The 22,479-nt window shown below is 35.5% G+C and overlaps 2 protein-coding genes across 12 annotated transcripts in view; one reads left to right on the forward strand and one right to left on the reverse strand.

The window, feature by feature from the left end:
• The first annotated feature begins 6,035 nt into the window (after nucleotides 1-6,035).
• LOC129033659 (prothymosin alpha-like) lies at nucleotides 6,036-6,787 on the forward strand. The gene has a single exon (XM_054482526.2). The coding sequence runs from the start codon at nucleotides 6,201-6,203 to the stop codon at nucleotides 6,531-6,533; it is 333 nt and encodes a 110-aa protein (XP_054338501.1). The 5' UTR covers nucleotides 6,036-6,200; the 3' UTR covers nucleotides 6,534-6,787.
• Nucleotides 6,788-17,549: 10,762 nt separating this feature from the next.
• The window catches only part of CHL1 (cell adhesion molecule L1 like), a 213,735-nt gene continuing 208,805 nt past the window's right edge, over nucleotides 17,550-22,479 (reverse strand). For all 11 annotated transcript variants that reach the window (XM_054482123.2, XM_054482122.2, XM_054482117.2 and 8 more), the window contains one exon: nucleotides 17,550-21,475. In XM_054482123.2, the coding sequence (XP_054338098.1) occupies nucleotides 21,259-21,475 (217 nt within the window). In that variant the 3' untranslated portion in view covers nucleotides 17,550-21,258. The remainder of the gene's footprint in view (nucleotides 21,476-22,479) is intronic.

Raw genomic sequence — 22,479 nt, forward strand, 5'->3', positions numbered from 1 at the left:
GTGCTCCTACAAAGAAAAAGCCAGGATCAAGAATACTCCCACCCTTTTATGTTCTGGGAAATGGCGTAGCCTATTGAAAAAACAAACAAAACAAACAAAGCAAAAAAAAAAAAAAAAAAAAAAAACAAAAAAAAAACACCTTTCCCTGTAGGACATAGGTAAGACTCATGGCACCCACTTGTTTATAATGCTAGACAGAGACCCCCTCACACTCACACAGACAAAATTCCCGTTCTTTGCTTCCAAGATGATTAGTTGAACTGTTTTCCCCACTGATCAATGTAACAAAATAGTTGTTGACCAATCTTTGGTTAATCTATCCTTCTGCAAACCCACCCTCAGCCTGAGGTAGCCCACAGCCTTTCCTTAATGGCCCCTTCATGGAATGGGCTGACCTCAGAGTAAAATATTCTCTGAACTACTCTCTGTAGCCACCTTTCTTGAGCATCACACTTCCCCCACACCACTACTGCCTTGTTTTTTCTTCTTTACAAAAGAAAACTTTTTTTGGCCTAAGTTTGAGACATTTGCTGATCTTCTGATCAGAAAGTTACCCTCCACCTATTTCAATGTCCATTTACCACTCTCATATAATTCTTTTGAATCATCTCTTTTTACCAAAGTCTGGATTTATTAATTTTTTTTAATCGGACAAAGGAAGCCTGAATGAAATTATAAATTGTCAAAAGCCTCTGATAAGTCTTAGATTAATTGACTCCTCAGCTGTGTCCCTCCTCTTTCCGAGTGACTACCACTGTTTTACTTCCTGCTACTATAATTGAAAATTGATGGATAAAATAATAGATAATCAAACTGGAAAATTTTATCTACCTTTTAGGAAGATCTTCTCAGGGATATTTTCTGTCTAATCCGATTCTAAGTATTCTAAAAAAATTTCTTTGTTATTCAGCATCTTTTGGAGAGCTGAAAACTGAGCTATTTTACCAAATAAATTTTGGGGTGGTTTTATTAGATACGTTAGAAAATGTAAACCATCTTTATTCTAGAGAGAAAAGGATATCATTACACAGTCTCATAATATTCTGATCAAAATGTGTGCATGTGAAAATAATTGATATTCTCTCTAGAGCTATACGCTCTACTTAGACGTAAGTTGGGTTTAGATTTGTAATATCTTGGAAAAAACTGTGGTTCAGAGTTTCATAGTTTTGGGGCTGGATTTCAGTTTGTTGTTTATAGCAGTTGAGTGACTTAGAGCATCAATAGCCTCATCTGAAAATCTGCTAACAACATTTATCTCACATGGTTGTTAGGAGCATTGAATGTGGACAAAGTGCATAGCATAGTTCCTGGGACAGGTTCAATTAAGTAAATACTAGTATTATTAATAAACTAACTTTATTAAGTCTTCTATTCTTTGAGATTCGAGATTGAAGTATTATACAAGCATGTAACTCTTCTTCCACTTGTCTGCCCTCAATTATTCATCTCTTGTCTTCTGGATTTTTAAGATAAAAGTCAGACACCAGTCTGTTATGTTCCCTCAATCTCAGGGGACTTCTATCAATGTCTCTTTATGATTCTGTTAAAGTTATTTTCTCTAGGCACCAATGGGGAAGCCTCTTCACTTCTTTCCCTTAGGGAGAATTTGGGAGGTGAAACTTACAGAGACTCAATGGCAGAAGATATCTCCTTGCCTCTGGATGAAAATATATGCAGTTTTATGACTTCGTTGGTGAGTTTTAAGAATTACCAATGTTAGTTTATTTTTTCAGCTTCATTGAGTCTATTTGTATACAAACTTCCACATAATTAATGTGTGCAATTTGGTGAGTTTGCACATAGGTATGCACTCATGTTACAATCAATGTAAACATATCCCTTGCCTCCAAAAGTTTTCAGTATGTCTTTATGTTTGTTTGTTTTGATTAGGTGTGTATATGTGTGTTATGAACACTTAACATGAGATCTACTCCCTTAACAGATTTTTAACAATCCCTTATTGTTAACAATAGACACTATGCTATACAGCAGATGTCTGGAGCTTTCTCATCTTGTATACCTGCAATGTTATGCACATTGAACAACAATGCAAAATCCAATGTTACTTTAAATTAGAAAACACACCCTCCCTTTAGAAGTTAGAAAGTCTACATCCAGGTGATGCTGATTTTAAAGTAACAGCCTAAGGGATCTGGGTGGAGCTGGGGGGAAGAATATCTGGTTTGCTTTTCTTTTTCTCAGACTCTAAGTCTGGCAGGTGTTTATTGCTGATTCTTCCTCTCCTGGAGGGTTTGGTTGGTTCTTTGGAGACCAATCCTTTCTTATTTGGAAGAAACTCTCTCCTCCACCTCCATTGACTGGGAACACAGATTTTCATATCTGCTCACCATTTCCTCCTGTAGCAGCTCCATTAGAATTCGAAAGTCCACTGCCAGCTCTTCTCTGCTGATGTTTCTCATTTCTCTAGGAGACTGTTCTTGAACAAGATTTAACCATTGCCTCTCGACCCATCACCCCATACTGGCTCTCACTCCCTCATTGTCCATATCAGGACCAGAGAAAACATTTGCCCATCCTTGGCCCCAAAAGACTCTTAGATTGAAATGTGATTCAGTGACATTTCTCCTTTTCCAGTCGTCTGCATTCAATTATCTATCTCTTGTCCTTGGATTTTACAGATAGGATTCAGACACCAGTTTACTGTGTCCCCTTAAACTCTTCATGATTCTACTGATAGTATCTTCTTTAGAAGCAAACAGAGAAGCACCTCTAGCTCTTTCCCTTAGGAAGGAGTAGGGGAGGTGAGACTCACAGGATGTAAGATGCCCAAATTTTACCCTCAATGTGGGTAAGCTGTTTCAGAGAAATCTAACTGGTTATCATCCTCAGACACCTGGAGTTTGCATGTTCTATCAGATAGATTGTTTTACACCACTCTTAGATGTCTGATATCTGATAACTGATAGTTTTTGGTTTATTTTAACACTCTGTTCCATTATTGTTGATTTATTTTAACACTGTTCCATTATTGTTGATTTATTAAGGCTATTTAGTTCAATAAAAACAAAGGTTTCTTAATAGTAATTTATAGATTATTTACACAGTTAACATTAATGTATCATCAGAAAGGACCATTTCAGGTGACCTGAGAAATTCCAAAAAGGCCTGTGAGGGAAAACAAATAAAAAGAAAACAAAAAGAGGAATTTTAATACTCAGCATAAATTTCAGACCAACACCAGCATTCTAGGCATTAGTGGTACCAATTTCAGTGGACATTCTAGCTTCCTTCTCAATTTCTGTCATTAGTAGGGTAAAATTGTAGCTAACATTTTAATGTGCTTTATTATCAGGCATGTGCTAAGGACTTTTATATTCATTATCTCACTTAATCTTCACATCATTCATAATGCCATAAGAATTGAGTAATTTGTCCAACATCACACAATTAGTAAATGTAAAGGTATAAAATTAATACCAGGTTTTCTGAATCCTTAACCTGATCTCCTAAACATTCTTCTGATTGATGCTATTTCGATCTTTTCCTAGTTTATGTAGACAACTTGTCCAAGGTCTGTACTTGTCCAAGGTCTGTCCTTGGACTGTAGAAAACAGTCTAAGGTCTGTATTTCACTTTTGCAATGGACATATTCAGTCTATGAGAAGGAAAATGCATCCTGAGAATTTATGCAAATTTTTTTAGTTTGATTGAAGTATCATGCCACTATGACTATCATTCATCAGGTTAGAGAATAAAATTTCTCTCTAAGTTTTCCACATGGTCCACCAGAAACTTAATTAGAATCAAATTAAATAATTTAGTGATAATGAATTCAAACAGTGCATTTTGCAAACATAAACTATAGAACATAATTTCCAACTTCTTCTTTGGGGAGAACTAGACAGTTTACTAACTAGAGGTTAGAGATTATGAAATAAATGGTTTTAAACACCCAAAGTAAATATAAATAGAAAGTTAGAGTGAGCAATATATTTAAGAGTTGAAGAAAGAAAGACTGATACCAGTATTTGCCAAACTGTGTTTTTGAAATGCCCCACAAGATATTAATAAGGGTTCTGTGAAAAAAAAATCCTAAGAAAAAACAAGTTTGTGAAACTTGTTTAAACAAACTTCCATTCTATATTCTCACTGTTTTTAACGTGTATTTTGACTCTCTAAGAAGGGACTTATTTTTATTGTACTTTCTTATTCCTCTGATCATAGAAAGCTTTTGTTCCTTCACTGACCCCCTCATCCATCCCCAAAGGAACAAACTTAATAAAATGGGGTGCTAGCATCCAGGGAGTCTTCTTTGAGAAACGGTGATCCAGGAAGTCACAAGAATGAAGCCACTGCTCTAATACATTGATTTAAAGTGTGATTGTCGGGAAAGAAATAGAGTTAGAGTTACAGAGCTTCTTTTATTCTGAAGAAGAAAAGTCAAAAAAGTTTTCTGGCAAGAGGGAAAGCATCCAAGTCAGATGTTTCATCAGAAGGAACACTGCATAATGAGGTTGCACATTCAACCTAGAAATATGATGTGCTTACTCCAAGTCTTGTGGCACGACTTTGGCTTCTCTTTGAAAATTTTAAGCGATAAGTGCTTATTTTTGGCACCAAAAGTCACAGTCTCTTTTTTTCCAATAGTGATTTCCTAGCTGAAATAACTTATCAAAATGATATGCATAGACTTAAACTTCTTTCTGCTATCTGCAAGTGGAGAAAAAAACAGGTAGAAGAAAAAGGCGGCTGCAATATGCGGCTTTGTTTAGTAAAAATCAGAGAAAAGCAGCTGTGAGCAAGAGGAATGTTCCAGTCCATTCTACTTGATTTATATCCCAAAGTGTTAAAGTAGTCATATAAATTTTATTTTGCATTAGAAGAATTGGAGACAAGCTGCCCTGGTAGAAGAAAGCTAGTCACACTACTGTGGAAAATACTGTAATGAAGATCTCTCTCTCTCCCTGTCTCTCTCTCTCTCTCTCAGAAGCTGACTTTATTAGATTCCAAGACTGACTTTGCTCTTAGACTCCTCCTTCCACATAGCTAAGCCCAACAAAATTGTTACCCATCTAGGGTTTAGATCGACAGCTCAGAGACTGAATGACTTTTTTTGCCATGAGACTTACAAGCTAGTTCTGAAGTCATTTGGCTATTCCCAATCTTCTTGAATGACCCCACAATTTGAGCAAACACTATAATCATCAACTTTCAAACCTGTTCTTAATTATAGATTAAAAAAATAGTTCCTGGAACTTCTTAAGAGCATAAATTATTCACCTTTGAAGCTAAGAGATTCCAACATAAGGCATTACTTATTTAAGAACACATAACTATCCCTTATCCATCCTCCACTTTAAATAAGTGATAATATCATGTGAAACAAATCTGACAAGTTATTGACATTGATAGTCTCAGGTAATGGGTAAATGGTGTGTGTTATTTTCTGAGTTTTCTGAATTTTCAATGGCATTGAAATGTCTATATTTCTTCATATGTGTTGTACTTTGGAATGTATAAATTGCTTTCGTTTGCATAAATGTTACGACACACTAGTGAGAAATGGGAAAAGTATTAGGTTGGTGCAAAAGTAATTGCGGTTTTTGTCATTGCAAAAATCGCAATTACTTTTGCATTGACTTAATATTTGCAGTCCAGTTGTGTGGTACTGAGTTAAATAGTAAAGCCTCGGTTCCCCCGACCTATAATGTTCCAAAGGCTGTCATACTGTTCACTGTGCCACAGCTGACTCCTACAAAGCTATTGTTTTAGGCATTTTGTTTTGGACTTGTTTGAAAGGAATAACTTTTGCAAGATTAGGAGAATGGATAAGGGATTGCTATGTGTTCTTAATGTCACTGCTGACCAGTTACTTCTTCAGTGCATGATGAACCTGAAGAAATACTATTTGTTAATATGATTAGTAGCAGTAGCAATAGTATCATCTAACATTTTTAGATACTAAGCTTTATGCTAGGTACCACTTTACATACGTTTAAAATCATAACCATTGAGAGAGAGAGAGAGAGAGAGAAAGAGAGAGAGAGATAATATCCCCCACTGGCTGCTCTGAAAAGCCATCTTTGCATTGTTCGTCGTCCACCTCCTTGCTCGCCTCCGCCGCCCCCGCCGCGCGCCTCCTCCGCCGCCGCGGACTCCGGCAGCTTTATCTCCAGAGTCCCTGAACTCTCGCTTTCTTTTTAATCCCCCGCATCGGATCACCGGCGTGCCCCACCATGTCAGACGCAGCCGTAGACGCCAGCTCCGAAACCACCACCAAGGACTTAAAAGAGAAGAAGGAAGCTGTGGAAGAGGCCGAAAATGGAAGGGTCGCGCCTGCTAACGGGAATGCTAATAAGGAAAATAGGGAGCAGGAGGAGGACAATGAGGTAGATGAAGAAGAGGAAGAAGGTGGGGAGGAAGAGGAGAAGGAAGAAGAAGATGATGATGAGGAAGAGGATGGAGATGAAGATGAGGAAGCTGAGTCAGCTATGGGCAAGCGGGCAGCTGAAGATGATGAGGATGATGATGTCGATATCAAGAAGCAGAAGACCGACGAGTATAACTAGACAGCAAAAAAGGAAAAGTTAAACTAAAAAAAGGCCGCCGTGACCTATTCACCCTCCACTTCCCGTCTCAGAATCTAAACGTGGTCACCTTCGAGTAGAGAGGCCCACCCGCCCACTATGGGCAGTGCCACCCGCAGATGACACGCGCTCTCCACCACCCAACCCAAACCATGAGAATTTGCAACAGGGGAGGCAAAAAGAACCAAAACTTCCAAGGCACTGCTTTTTTTCTTAAAAGTACTTTAAAAAGGAAATTTGTTTGTATTTTTTATTTACATTTTATATTTGTGTATATGTTGTTAGGGTCAGCCATTTTTAATGATGTCGGATGACCAAACCAGCCTTCGGAGCGTTCTCTGTCCTACTTCTGACTTTACTTGTGGTGTGACCATGTTCATTATAATCTCAAAGGAGAAAAAAATCCTTGTAAAAAAAGCAAAAACGACAACAGAAAAACAATCTTATTCCAAGCAGTCCAGTAACTTTTTTGTGTATGTACTTAGCTGTACTGTAAGTAGTTGGTTTGTATGAGATGGTTAAAAAGGCCAAAGATAAAAGGTTTCTTTTTTTTCCTTTTTTGTCTACGAAGTTGCTGTTTATTTTTATTTTTTTGGCCTGTTTGATGTATGTGTGAAACAATGTTGTCCAACAATAAACAGGAATTTTATTTTGCTGAGTTGTTCTAAAAAAAAAAGAAAGATAATATTAGTTTCCCCGATTTGCAGTTAATGGAACTAGAACTGAGTGCAGCTGAGACTCTGAGAGATTAAACAACTTACTCAAGGTCACTTAGCTATTTAGCTAATAAGTAATGTTGCCAGGAATCTATGACTCTTGAAACCTGAATCTCATAACTACAAACCCAGGAAATGCAAATACACTGTGCGTGTGCTATAACTCCCTATCCCTATGTCCAGGGCACACATCACTAATCCACTGTGGCACTCTCTGTTGTCCTACCTGGATGTGCCTTTCTTCTCAAGACAACACTGCAGACAGCCATTACCAACTGATCAGAGTTGGTGTGTAAAATGAGTTGCCATTTTTTCATCAGCTTTACTGACTTTAAAATTCATCTTCTAAAGTTTAGAATTTAGAAGTGGTTTAGAATCTAAACCACTAAGATACAGTTTGAGACAAAAAAAGTTGATTCATTTTATCATTGATTATTATCACCCTGTCACTGTTAATCTCACACAGTGATGTTTATATATATATATATGTATATGTTGTTGACAAGAATGAAATGAGTGATTGTTAATTTCTTACTGCAATGCATGCAGTGTGAGAATGATGATCATGGACTTTGATAGAGAATACACGTTTTTAATTATTAAGGCAAGGGTAATCTTATAGTCATAGTGACTAGTTACAAAGTATAAATAACATTTTAGATACCATGTGTCCAACCATCTGCAGGATTCCAGTATAATGTGTTTTCCAAAGAACTTAACTATACAATGGGGAGTTGTGCAAACAATTAGTTGCTTCGTATATGTCTTCTGATTTCACCAAGGCTAGCAGAGAAAGTAAGAATTTCATAAGGAGAAAGAATAATGACACATATATACTTTTAATGGGTAGGATCATGAATGCTATGGCCATCTGCCCAGGGTCCTGAAGAAAATATAAGAGACCTGCAATGAATTCTTAAAGGAGGTTAAGATTTCTTGTATTAAAGATAGAGAATTACTAATCCAAGGGAAACCCAGCATTACATTACAATTAGAAGTCAATCCACAGGATTCTTTGCCACTTGTTCAAACTATGACTCCCAGATATTTTTTTTCTGGAAAGCCTGCAGACAGTTATCATTTATGACATGATCATTTCAGTGAGTATTTAGGAAATGGCAGTGGCTATTAGAGAAGCTTTACTCATAGTAGCAAAGTATTAGAAAGATGTGAGACATCTGGTGGAGTTAAAACCCAACAGCTCCTACTCAAAAACTGTTTCCCTGGCTGGGCACAGTGCTCATGCCTGTAATCACAGCACTTTGGGAGACCGAGGTGGGAGGAACACTTGAGCTCAAGAGTTTGAGGCCAGCCTGGGCAACATGATGAAAACTCCATCTTTACAAAAAACACAAAAATTAGCCATGTAGTCCCAGCCTGTATTCCCAGCTATTGGGAAGGCTGAGGCAGGAGCATTGCTTGAGCCCTGGAGGTGGAGTTTGCAGTGAGACAAGAAGATGTCACTGCACTCCAGCCTGGGTGACAAAAAAAAAGAAGAAAAGGAAAACCTGTTTTCCTTTATGTTTTTATTTTGATAGTCATATAACTATCTGGCTTGTTTTCACACATAATAAATTATCATGGTTAACTTTATATGTCAACTCAACTGGGCCAGAGGATACCCAAATATTTGGTTAAACAATATTTTTGAGTGTGTCTGTGAGGTGTTTCTGAATGAGATTAGCATTTGAATCCATAGACTGGATAGAGCAGATTCCCTCTCTTTTGTGGCTGTGCCTCATCCAATCCATTAAAGACCTGAATGGAATAAAAGGCTGAGTAACAAAGAATTCCCTTTCTCTGACTGCTTGTCTTCCAGCTAAGACATTGGTCTTTTCCGGCTTTCAGACTCACACACAGACTGGAACTTATACCATTGGCTCTCCTGATTCTCAGGGCTTTGGACTCAAAGTTGAACTATACCATTGGGTTTCCAGGGCCTCCAAATTGCCGACTGCAGATCTTGGACTCCTCTGCCTTCATAATTGTGGCAGCCAATCCTTTGTAGTAAATCTATACATAGATAGATAGATAGATAGATAGACAGACAGACAGACAGACAGATAGATAGATAGATAGATAGATAGATAGAATGTTTGCATATGTAAGTATATGCTATTGTTTCTGTTTCTCAGTAGAACCCAAATTAATGCAATAATAATTATATACTACTTGTGTTTATATTTGTTCTACAGTGTCCAACAACCTTTTGGTCAGAGTATATTTCTGTGCTTGTTTACTTATGATTTTCTCATTTATTCCTTTCCACAAACCTAAAAGTTAGATATTGTTACAGATAATAAAATGGAATTTTATGGGGTCTACCAGGTCATTTAGCCAGACTTTGATATCTGAAATACCAACAGAAAATCATCTATCTAAAACATCAGAGGCTACCTTTTGGCTTTCATAGATGTAGATAAGCAATATGGCCTTGGGCAAGTCCCTTTCTCTGGATTCATTTGATAAAATAACGGTACCAAACTTGATATCTCTTATTCTACCAAGGAATTCTAATCCTTAATGACAAATGTAAGAGTGGAAACATCAAAACACATTATAGGGGTTTTATATTTTAAAAAAATATGGATATATAAAAGTAGAGATAAATATAGATAGGAAACTGGATTTGAAGTTAGAATGTATAGAACTAGGACTAGTTTATGTGGTATATGCCATAACTAGCACAGTACATTTGGGAAACTTACTTGTTTTAGATATCAGTTTCCTCTTGCATTAAATGTGGAATTGAGTAGACCATTTGTTTCTGAGGGTGATGAATAAACTGGGCTTCAGAGAATTCCTAAAATCCCTGTGTTAAATGCCAAATTATGTATGTAGGCACCTTCAAGTATGATGGAGGGTATTATAGATTTTTCACAGAAAATATACACTTGCACATAAATACAAGGTTTATACATCAGTGTATTGACTCCTGGACTAGGTGAACTCTATGGGTCTTTTTGTTCTGATATTCTATTATTATAAAATGCTATCTTCATAAGAGGCTTTATTCGAAAATAGTCATGTAAAACACTTGAACAATATGGATTATTTTCCCCACAATTTAATGTAAATTATAGGAAAATAGAGTATTCTTAATTATTTTCCTAGAGTATATTTTGGAACTTCTTATACATTTTAATACACATGGTCAAATTGCTCTCCTTAATTATTTTACCAATTTGTATTACCAGCAGGAGTTATAAACAAACAGGTTAATATCTCCCATGCCAACCTTAGACATTGGCATCACTTTTCATTTTTGCCAATTCTGTTGAGACTTACAGTGTTAGAGTTCTCTTTAGATTTTAATTTTACTGTTAAACTATTGTCCTGGAATTACATGTCTTAGATTTGAACCTGCCACAGCTACAGTCTAGGTTGTGAATTTTTCTTACATCATGACAAAACCTGAGAATGAAGAATATCACCCTTAGATAAGTTATATTTTCAGAAAGACGCACTAACTTTAGTAATTTGTGTCTATTAAATTGCATTCTCATGTAACTCTAACATAGTTCTGTATTGGTACATTCTGTGCAGTAATTTAGGTGTCCATTTTACCATGTACACTAGGTGTCCCCATTAACTCAAACATTTCCCAAAGATTTGTAAAACAGAAAAGTGTGCAGGATCCTGGGAAGTAAGATAATTTATAAAGGGTTTATAGTAATCTGCTCTAGGTAAGCACTTCAAAGCTGCTGTGGAGATAAAGAAATAGCAGATAGAAGTAGGGTGGGAACTGAGTCATTGAAGGATTTTAGAAAGTCCTGTGTTGCTTATCCCATTCCGAAGGGACTCCCTGCCCAGACTTGGAAAGAATCATGAGCAAATGTGAGACTGCTCTGCCACGGAGACAAAATAGATGCCAAAGGAGTTTTCCAACCATCTGATGGCTTCTCAGAGTCTTTCAAAATTAGTTGTTTTGTTGGCTCAATTTATTAAAAAATTGAATACGATAGAATGTTGAGCAAATCTTCCTAGACCAGTGTTACTTGGGATAAAAAATAAAATTGATCTGCCAGATATTAAAATCCATGGAATGTTACAAACTCAGGAAATGCAAATACGCTGTGCATGTGCTGTAACTCCCTATCCCAATGTCCGGGGCAAACATGACTGTGCTGTGAATTTTAGTTCATAAACCTTGAAGGAAGTATGTCATAACTTTTTCATTCTGAAAGTTAATTTGCTACTTCTTTAAAAAGAGTATTCAAATAATTAATGGAACATTCTTATATTTTGGAGTTATTTTCATTCTTTCTGAATTTTCCTTAGTTTAACTGATTATGTTCAAATCCATGCACTGTAGTAGGCCAATGTTTCTCAAGGTGTGATTCCTAGATCGACAGCAATTTTTTTTTAACACGCAAAGTGTTGGGCTCCACCTCAGATCTTCAAAACTAACAGTTCTGGGGCTGGGGCCCACCAGTCTGTCTTAACAAGCCGTTCAGGTGATGTGGGTGCCCACTGGACTTTGAGGGTATTAATATGGGTGGTAGCCAATTACGTAGAAGTATTTAATTTTTATGTACTAAGGTTAAAGTTCGACTCAATTTTGAAATTAAGGCTTTATTTACAATACATGTCAACTCAGATGTCATCTGGTGCCCTTTCTTGGGAAGATAAAGAGCTTATTTCAGATAGAGCCTTATCCTTTACTGTAGGATTATCAACATGACCATAACTATACTTTCTCAGTTGACAGCTTTATAAAAATGTTTAATTAACACATCATAATGTGTGATTAGCATTTTGCATATGACAGGTACTGTTTTAAAGTATTTCCATATTTGAACTCATTTTTATCTTCATGGCTTCACAGGTATTAGTACTCTATTATATTTATGTATGTATATCAGACAGTATTTTATCACAGTAAATGAGGTATTCATATACATTAAAGAAAAAGGTAAGAAATATCGATTTGTTTAGAAATAGGTAATATAAATAATTCAGATATTATTTCCATCTCTTTCTACCAGTATTTAAAATGTTAAACTAGAAAACTGTTTTTAAGTCCTAAGTATTATAACAAGATTATTTTATCATACTTTGTTAACATTTGAAAAACACTGACCCCTTCTAAATTAGAAAAAAAAACCTATATAATTTACAAAAACTTACATCAAAGAAAGTCAATAATTATTATAATAAGGCCACAATTTAGAAGTGAAAGAAGAAGTGTAAACCAAGTAATACATACATAACGCATGCTAAAGCTTGAAAACTGCCTTCGAGGAAAAAATGACTGTAGGATGCTTTCTGTATGGCACAGTTTATATTACTTTGAAACACTTCCATCTAGTGGTTGAGACTTTTAACTACATCTTTTATGAAAACAGTATGCTTTTTATTATTACTATTATTATTACCCACTGTTTAACCAAAAAAGCATGTGTTGGAAATTTTAAATTTTATTTTAAAACGTAGTTGATTCTCATACTTTATGCAGGAATTTACTTTTTTTTATAATATGAACATTTTTCCTATGAAATTATAGTCATATATTATATATATTTTCATTCATTATAATTATTCAAATGCATATTGTACTGCAGTTAACTTCATTGTTTGTAAGATACTGACATTTAGCAAATAAATTTTTTTGTACTGATACCTATAACTGGAATTACTGATTTACATGTCACATAATTGTTTTATAAAACATTAATAATGACTTTCTCTAAAAGGACAACAGAAAGGGCTTGGCATCAGCTGTAAAAGAAAAATCTTTTTTTTTTTTTTGGCAGTTTGATCAATCCTGCTGTGAGCAGCTTTATGTGTTTATGCACTATACAAGGGTTTTTGGTGGAGGCAACTGTATATTCTAAATATATGAGTATTTTTTAAAAACTCGAGCCAATGGGTTTTGATAAGATTAATTTGTTTTTTTCTTATTATGATCTATTGTATTTTTCCATTTAGTGCTTAATTCATTCATCTACCTAACAAATTTAGCATCTGTTATATTCTGGAGCCAATTCTAGGTATGAAAGCAGTGAACAAGACAAAGTTATTCTCATAGAACTTAAATTGTAATGAGAACAGAGAAGAAAAAAAAATAAGAATACAAATTCATGTAGTAATGATTGCTATGAAGAAATTAAAAGGAATAATATCATAGAGCCTGGCTATTTTAGAGTTGGTAATTAGAAATGTCTTCTCTGAAGTAGTGACCTTCAAACAGAGATTTAGATGATAATAAGTGAGTTCATACAAAATTTGGGGAAAGATTCCAGGCAGAAAGAACAGCAATTGCAAGTGCCCTGAGGCAAGAAAGAGTTTTGGTGGGCTCTGGAAATGCACAGAAGGGCAGCGTGGCACAAGCTTTGCTTTTGGGGGAAGAATATATGAGCCAAGGTCATAAGGTAGGCAGAGCTAGCTAATATACAGCCGTGTGGTTAGACATGTGGGATTGTGGCTAAATTTACTGAGAAACCACTAATACAATCTGACTTATATTTACAAATTTCTCTGGTATTGTTTTATAGGTTGGAGGAAGCGACGAGAATGAAGGAAGGCTAGTAACAGGAAAAAGACTCCTTTGGCTTAGCCTAGGATGGTAGCAATGACTATGGAGAAAAATGAATAGATTTAAACTGTATTTTGGAGTTAGCACTGTAAGAGACAATGGGTTGATTGTAGGACAATGAGGAAAGAGTAGATTCAAGAATGTTCCTAAAGCTTTTGGCTTGAGTTACTGGGAGGATGGTGGAGTCATTTATTAAGATGAAAAACACAAGGGGTAAGAACAGTTTGTGGGGTGCAAATAGAGACTTCTTTCATGCATCTGGACTGACATTCTCTCAAATGTTTTAATTATTTTGAATATCTCTCCTTGTGACTTTTATTCTTTTATTTAGTAAACACTTAATAAATGCCCAGCAGATACAAGACATTGTGCTAGGCAGATGGTACTTCCAGTGAAAATGAAGGTGCATCTCCTGCCCTCATAAAACTTTTAGGCTAATAGGATAAATAGAGATGGTAATCAAATAGCCATGTAACAAAAGTAAAACTTCAACAGTGGTTCATGCTAGAAATCAAAGGTACATTAACACCATGACACATTAAAATAAGATGATTTCACTTAGTTATGGAAGTTTTCCCTGGAGAAATGATATTAAACTTGAAAGCAGATCAGTGATTTTGTTAAGGAGAAGTAAGAAATTTAAAGGTTTCTCAGGACAGGAAGGAATCAGAAAATACCTGGAACTGATAAAAGACACATCTTAGTCTGGATTCCTTAACAGCAAGAGCCTGCAGGAATCAGTACACGGGCTACTCATTTATTAAGGAGTGCAATCCTAGGTAGCAGGCATGAGGCAGAAGGGAGCGTGAGACAAGGAAGCAGGGAGAACCAGTAGAAGATACGTTATTGAGTTGGCCACTTTTGAATGCAAATGATTGCTCTGTCCCACGGGACCATTTGGTATAAGAGAGAAGGGAGCGGACACAGGACAAGAAAGAAGGTTGGCATTTATCCACCAGCTCCATTCTCCCATTGGATATAAATGTTTGCCCCACAAGGTGTTAACCCTTCCATGCTTCCAGGTTGAGCATGAATGGGCACCAGGCAGTCTCACAGCATCTCATGCCATAGTGCAAGTGTGCATCATGAACACTGCAGCTAGTTGCAAGCTGACTTGCCGTTAGTCAGCTTTGGTCCATGCAGAACTGTTCACTCCAGCAGTGCCTGGATGAACCTTGCAGAATCTGAAGCATGCAGAAGACTTGTTTAATTCAATCATCAGGACTGGAATGGAGAAAGGAAAAAAAAAGAACCAGAAAATAAGGGACTTGGAAGCTAAGTAGGGATCTGACGATGCAGGACATTGGAAGCCAATTATAGATTTTTGTTTTTATCTTAGAAGAAATGGAAAGCTATTTGTTGTTGTTGTTGTTTTTCAAAGTAAGGAAACAGTGTGAACAGAACTGCACTTCATAAATCACCCTGCCTGCATAGTGGATAAGAGACTGGAGGGGAGCCAGTCAACACAGAAAGATCACTCAGCGTAAAAGAGGTCTGAGTACAGACAAGTGGGCAGATCCAGGAGATACTTAGGAGAAAATATCAACAGAATTTTTTGATGGATTGAGCACAGGGGTTGAAAGAGAAAGCTCAAGTATGAAGGACAATGTCGAGGTTTTTGTCTTGAGTGGTTGGATGGATTACTGCTGTCATTCACTGAACAGCACAGTGGGGGAAAAACAGGTTTGGAAGGTGGAAATTATGCTTTTACTTTTGAAACATTGAGTTTGAAATTGCCTACATCAGAGAGATGCCAAGTAAAATGTCACATATAAAAGCCTCAGATCTGAGGAGAGAACTGGGCTAAAAATGACTTGAAGTCATCCGTCTGCCCATGGCAATCAAAGTCTTAAATGGACCAGATACCTTAGGAAAGCATTAGAGTGGGAAAGCGAACTAAGGTTGAGTCTGCAAAGAACTCCAGGGTCCAGCAAGTTTTGATGCCATATTCTCCCAAGGATTTTCAATGCAGCAAATGTGTCTGTTTAATTATGCTTGCCAACATTCCCAAAATAATTTGGTCAAACATAATGTTTTCCACAGAATCACCGATTCAAGAGAACTATTTTGGGAACAATTTATATAGATGATCATTTTGGAAAATATTTAATGTTTCATTTTGTTATAAATAGACCAATCAATGAAACATTTTTTTCCACCTGTTAAAAGAATTTTTGCATTTCAGTTGCAGTGTAATATATTATTTCTTTCAGGTGACATGGGAATTTCCATATTTTATCCTTTCTTTACTCATGTATATATATATGTTATTGCATCACATTGTAAGTGATGTGAGGATAATAAAACCCTCATTGTATTAACACATGCTAAAATACTAAAATAAGGCCCTTGAAAGGTTATCGTACATAAGTTTATCTGACTTAACGTCTGATTTATCTTAGAGATAAGGGTTCTCCATAAGTGGGATGCCATGAGTCCAGAGATATATGGCTTAAAAATTCTGTGTTGTATTTTACAGGGAAACAAATGAGAATAGCAAAAGAAGAGAGATATCCTACCATAGATTCTGGTGTTTGATGAGGAAATATAAATATCAACTTAAAAATGTTTAGCACAGTTGTTTTTGAAGCCGCTTCTAATAAAAAGCTTTTGTTCTTTTTCAGTTTCCCAAAAGAGTGAGTGGAATATAGTGAAATGTGTGACATTCATTTAAAAATAACTGGCTTATTTGAATTACTAGTTTTTAGGTTGTACACATTCAACTGTTTATACAATAAAGCATTGATTGTTTTCCCCTATTGTATGTCTTGATCACATATCTTAAAGCCAAGGTGTTTGTAAGCATGATCAATAAGTCGGCATTAAGTTGAAACTCACCTTTCTTTAGTATTTCTAAGAAAAGGTGGAGGAGTGAGGTCATGAAAAAATGTACTATTAATGGTATAATGGGTTAGGGTTTTGGAGTCAAACATCCCTGGGTTTAATTTCTAGTTCTAGCCCATGCTGGTGACACTCATTAAGTTAATTAACCTCCCGGTCCCCTAATTTAACAAACCAGAGAATATTGTTCGAGGATTAAATGTGGTATTTTGTGTAAAGTGCTTGGTATAGATAATTTTTTTTTTAATTTTTTAGACAAGGTCTCACTATGTTGCGCAGGCCGGACTTGAACTCCTGGCATTAAGTGATCCACCCACCTCATCCTCTCAAAGAGCTGCGATTTCAGTGAGTCTCCATGTCCGGTCAATAAAACAGTTTTTAAAAATAACAATTTTCTTTTTTTTTTTTTTTTTCAATACAGGAAATGTTTATTGAGTGTGAGGAACCTGAAAGGGACCAGCTCTTCCAGTCCAGAGCCCCCCTAGGCCAGTCCCCCAATTCATCCAATTTTTAATAGATTGTCCACTGAGCCAAAGTGGGTAACCCAATTCTAAAAGACCATATCAAAATTATCTACTAGCCTCATTGAAAATATAGCATATTGGACATTTTCTTGAAAAGTGACACTTCTACATTTTTATTAAAAATGACCAGATAAGTATACATTCATCTTAAATTTATATTTATTATAAATATAAATTTTATTGTAATATTCTGTTTTATAGATGATGATATTGTATATTTATAAAGTAATTGAAATCAATATATTTTATTTATATCTTATTTATACTTTATTAAATTATATTTCATTTATAGATATTCCAGGATCAGAGGCAACTGAAGTAGTTAAGATTAATATGTAAATTCTGATTCTTCTTAACTGTATAGAACAGAATGCAAACATTTTTGGATTACATGAAGTAGAACTTTTATTTGGAAAGTTGAATTTCATGTATAATGAAAATATTTTCAAACCATACATAGTCATAAGCATAATACGAACACCACCTACAATACAAACACGTTTTATAAAGTTCTACTATGAATATTAATCCAAGCCAAAAGAAAAAGGTAATCAGGTAAACCTGTTCTACATACCTTTCATCTCTTTTGATGACATAATCGAACAATTTAAGGTACAAAACAAAGAAAGCTTTGGCTGAACCCTACTTATTTCACTATAGGAACACTAGGATATATACTACCACAGATAACAAACCCAATCCCATCATAATCAATTTAACATTGTTACATGAATCATATCTTAATGGTATGTAAACATATTTAGGGTTTCAACTGGCAATTATGTTTTAAATGCTTAGAAAAGCACACCAACATTTCTCATTATTGTCCCCTCTTTAGCTTATCTCTTCCATGAGTATAAAATAGGAAAAAAATATTATTTGAGACTTCCAGCATAATTCCATTGTGCTCTACATTTTTACAAACATGGGTGCATCTAAAATATCGATGCCTTTATACCGATAGAATAAAACCACCAAATTCGCATTTTTCTTATAAATACGCATGCAAAATTAGTGGAAAACACTTTTGTATAGCAAAGACCCTGCTTAATTTTCTTCTGATTAATAATTTCCAATGGCATGTACAAATCATACTGCTCACTAAACAGTAGATTTATTTTATGTAGATTTGTTTTTCTATAAAAATATATTTATGTGTTCACAGGAAAAATGTTGAGTTGGTATGTGGGGGTGACTTTTAGATACATAATTAAAGGTTTGCTTATGAAGTTAGAAGGCATCTTAGCTTTTATCATTTTCAAATTTTTCTTCACAAAAAAGAACACCCTGTGACAAAGATAAGGTAACTGAGATTATTATTAGCACTTTAGAGTTGAGAGAGTTTGAAATAAAAAGGTTAAGCAACCTGCCTAATGTTTAGGTACAAAATCAGTGCTGGAACCAGGAAGAATATCTGGATTTTCCCAACCCTTGGACAGTTCTCTAGGAACTCATGCCCACCAACCATTCTTGAGACTATATACAATCAATTACATTAAAATAATATTGACAGTAGACTAGAGAAAGTTAGTGTAAAGCCAGTAATGAACAAAGTTCTAAATATTGGCTGTTGCCTTATCACTAGTGGGCATTTTGCAAACAAGCATCACCAATTTATAATTACCATTGCACATCGTGGACTCCGTTACTCATTTTCTGAGGGAAAATCATGAAATCCATTTTAACCTACTTGGATTTATTTTATTTGAAAGTTATTCTGATTCATAAAATATATGAATCATATAATTTCACAATTACAATCAGGGTCAATCATAGATCTATTCCTTTTGTGCTGAAGAGTCCCAGTAGTAGCCAAATAGTATTGAGGAAAGGTAACAATGATAGCAAAACATAGTCATCATTCAATCTCATTTTTCGTATCCATAAGTTTTAGCCACTCAGAAGATCTGAGTAGGAACAATCTTGATTTTCAGGCAGCTAAAGGGGAACATGAAGTGTAAGAAGAGCTACTATTTCAGTATTTGTTTTAGTTTCTGACTTAAAGGTTATTAAATTCCTAAATGTTTTTGACATTATTTCTAACCTGAATGACTCTCTTTAAAAACCACGTTTTGGCTGATGACAAAGAAGAGGAGACAGAATAGTACCAGAACTAAACTTGAACATCACAACCTTGTCCTCCTCACAAGCTGTGCACCACAATTTTCTCTCAGATAAATCAAAACATGATGACTGTTCCTCCAGAAAATTGGAACCTTAGAAATCAGATGAGGATGGAGCTCGAGTTGCACTGATGGATGTCTACATCCTCACATTCACACGGGGTAGGGACCACACTGCCTTCCCCCTTTGAAATGCTTACTCCCAGGACTGTGGTCAAATCCTGAGCCCATAAATTACAGTTTTAAATAAGACATGCTTTTCCTGTCTATACATTTTGAAGGACATGTGAGGTTCAAAAGGACAAGTAGATATTCCATGTGCATTCCTGCGCTGACTATTATAAATACCCCAAATTTTGGTCTCCATGAACTATAAGGGGTTACCATAAATCCAAGTTGAGGATATAACAGTATACCAATAATCACAGTTCAAAAACTAAAGTAAAATAAGTCAATTTCACTTAAACAGTAGTTAAGTATTTCATGGTAAGGTTAAAAAAATCTTTCCATAAAATGTCGAGCGCTGAACTTGACCGACATGTATGCATCATCCTCCATATTGTTTTTAAAACATGTTCATGTACAATTTTAAAAGGACTGGAGCACAACTGCCAGAAAATAAATTCCCTGAATTTGTACTGACTTTGACAGAAGGAGAATATAGGGGAAAAAATTCTCACCACAAAGATGTTTAAAATAACATATATGCAGCGTATGTGTAGGAATTTTTATGTAAACAGTTTTTCTTTTGAGGGGCTGGGGTAGATGTACATTCAACAATAAAAACCTATTTTGAAAAATATGAAAACATTTCCCTCAATATTTATATGATATTTTACTTTGAAACTGTTGAAAGAAAGCAATACAAGAACAAAACCCAAATGCTTTATACAAAGTCTTCAGCTTTGGAACCTCATGTTATTAGTTGTAACTCTGGAATGATGAAAAACAGTATCTTACTAATATATTCTAGCTGTACAAACATGCCTGTTAATGTTCATTTTCTCACTTCAAAATAAAACACGTCTATATTTTAAATTGTGTAAATATTAACATAATATGTACAATGTATTCATGAAATATATGCAAGCATACCATTATATAAACATAGGAAAAAGGTAAAAGCAGTCAATTTAGAAACGAAGATATTAAGTAGATGTAGCTATTAGAATCCTGAACAATGGGCACTTTCTGCCTGTTCTTGTATAAAATAACCTTCTTACCACCGCTTCCATGCAGTTGAATTCAGTCCAAGCAAAAAAAAAAAAAAAAAAACCAGACACAAAAAGTGATGCTCGTGGATGTCATAACTGGCAGAAATAAAAAAATTCATGTTGAAACTGAAAAACATATACTTCTGTTTAAATATGACCATCTCTGGACAAACAGGAGCTCAATAAATACTAGTTGATTGTTCACCTAAGACTTTTGCTACTAAAATTTAAATAATAAATTTAGACTGTATATTTTCAATGAAGTGTTTTAATAAGATTTTCATATTCCTTTTTGCATTTTAAATAACCAGTTTGCTTATGGTCTTTTAACCTGTAGTGAAGCAAAGTCACCAAGCCAGTTCTCAGAGACTGTATACCAATGTGCATACGGAGAAAAACCCACAAAGTAGCAACATCTATGCAACCACACTGAATAGTAAAATCAGGCAAATATGGAATATACTGAATGGGGACTTTGGATTTAGTTGAGGTGTATCTAAATGCAGGATTTGTTTTGTGTTTTGCATTTTGAGCACCTGAAAACAATAAAAGCAAAACATAGGCCTGAAGTGCTTGGCATTTTATATTTTGAAGAAAGTGCTACTTTTTTCAACATAATTGCAGGATGTTGACTTCTGTATGAAATCTTCAGCCAGCATGATTCTATTCCTATATGAAAGTTCTTGCTCCTTTGAACAGATAAATATGGAAGGTTGGGGTGAACCAGTAGTGTTGCTTACTTATGTTGTGTTCATGCCCGAAGGGGAAAAGTTGCTGTAGAACTTCCATTGCTTTCAACAGATCCCTTCTCCTTAGATCCAGCGTAGGCACCAATAAATGATCCATCTTCACTGAATAGACCATGGTCTCCCTCTCCGTATTCGACTAAGCTGTCAGCACTTTCAGTAGGCTGCATATCCCTATTAAGGGACCGAAGGCTTCCTTTGAGAGGTTTTTCATCACTGTCACTAGAAAACAAACAAACAAAATAGCTCAACAAAATCTAATATTCATAGTCATGTAAAGCAACACACTCATAAGTGATAAAAGATTTTATAATTTTCAGGACTTTTGTATTAGCATTGAAGACAGATAGTAAAGCCCACATGATACTACCACAAATGTTTACCAAGTTTACGAAGTCTGTAAACACATGTTTACAAAGTCATAAGCAATTTCCACCAAACAATTTTTCATTATTCACAACACTTCTGCTTCTCTTTAAAATTGAGCAGCTTAGCTTCTGTAGGACATGTGAGATTCAACCTGTTGATGTCCACAGTGGCTGCTATGGTCTGAATATCTGTGTCCTCCCAAGCTTCCTATGTTAAAACCTGATAACCAATGTGAGGGTGTTACAGGTGGAGTCTTTGGGAAGTGATCAGGCCATAAGGGTGGAGCTCTAGTGAATGATATTAGTGCCCTTAGACAAGAGGCCCCAGAGAGCTGCCCTACCCCTTTCACGATGTGAGGACACAAAGAGAAGGTGCCATCTGTCACCCAGAAAGTGAGCCTTCACCAGACATTGAAAATGCTGGCACTTTGCTCTTAGGCTTCTCAGAATCCGGAACTGTGAGAAATAAGTTTCTGTTCTTTTATAAGCCACCCAGCTTATGGTATTTTGTTATAGTAGCCCTAATGGACTCAGACAGAGAACAAATGCAATTTCCTTTGCTGTCATGAACTTTTGGAGCTCCGGGCCTCCAAGTCTTGATCTTCTGTCTTTACTTCTGATCCTTTTGATTCTCTTATATCCTTCTAAAAGGTTCTCTTTTAAAAATCAATCACATTCTGTTTTTGAAACCAAATAACTTTCTTTAATATAGTTAACAATTCAAGTTTGTTACATTTTAAGACAGAAAGAAATGGCTGGTATTTTAAGAACATAAATAAGTATACTATGTTTATGGTAGGTGTTTTATTCATGAACAGAAGCAAATCCATTAGTAAAATGCTTATCAAATGGTATTAT

This window comes from Pongo pygmaeus, chromosome 2 (genome assembly GCF_028885625.2).
Source record: "Pongo pygmaeus isolate AG05252 chromosome 2, NHGRI_mPonPyg2-v2.0_pri, whole genome shotgun sequence".
NCBI classification, from domain to species: Eukaryota; Metazoa; Chordata; class Mammalia; order Primates; family Hominidae; genus Pongo; species Pongo pygmaeus.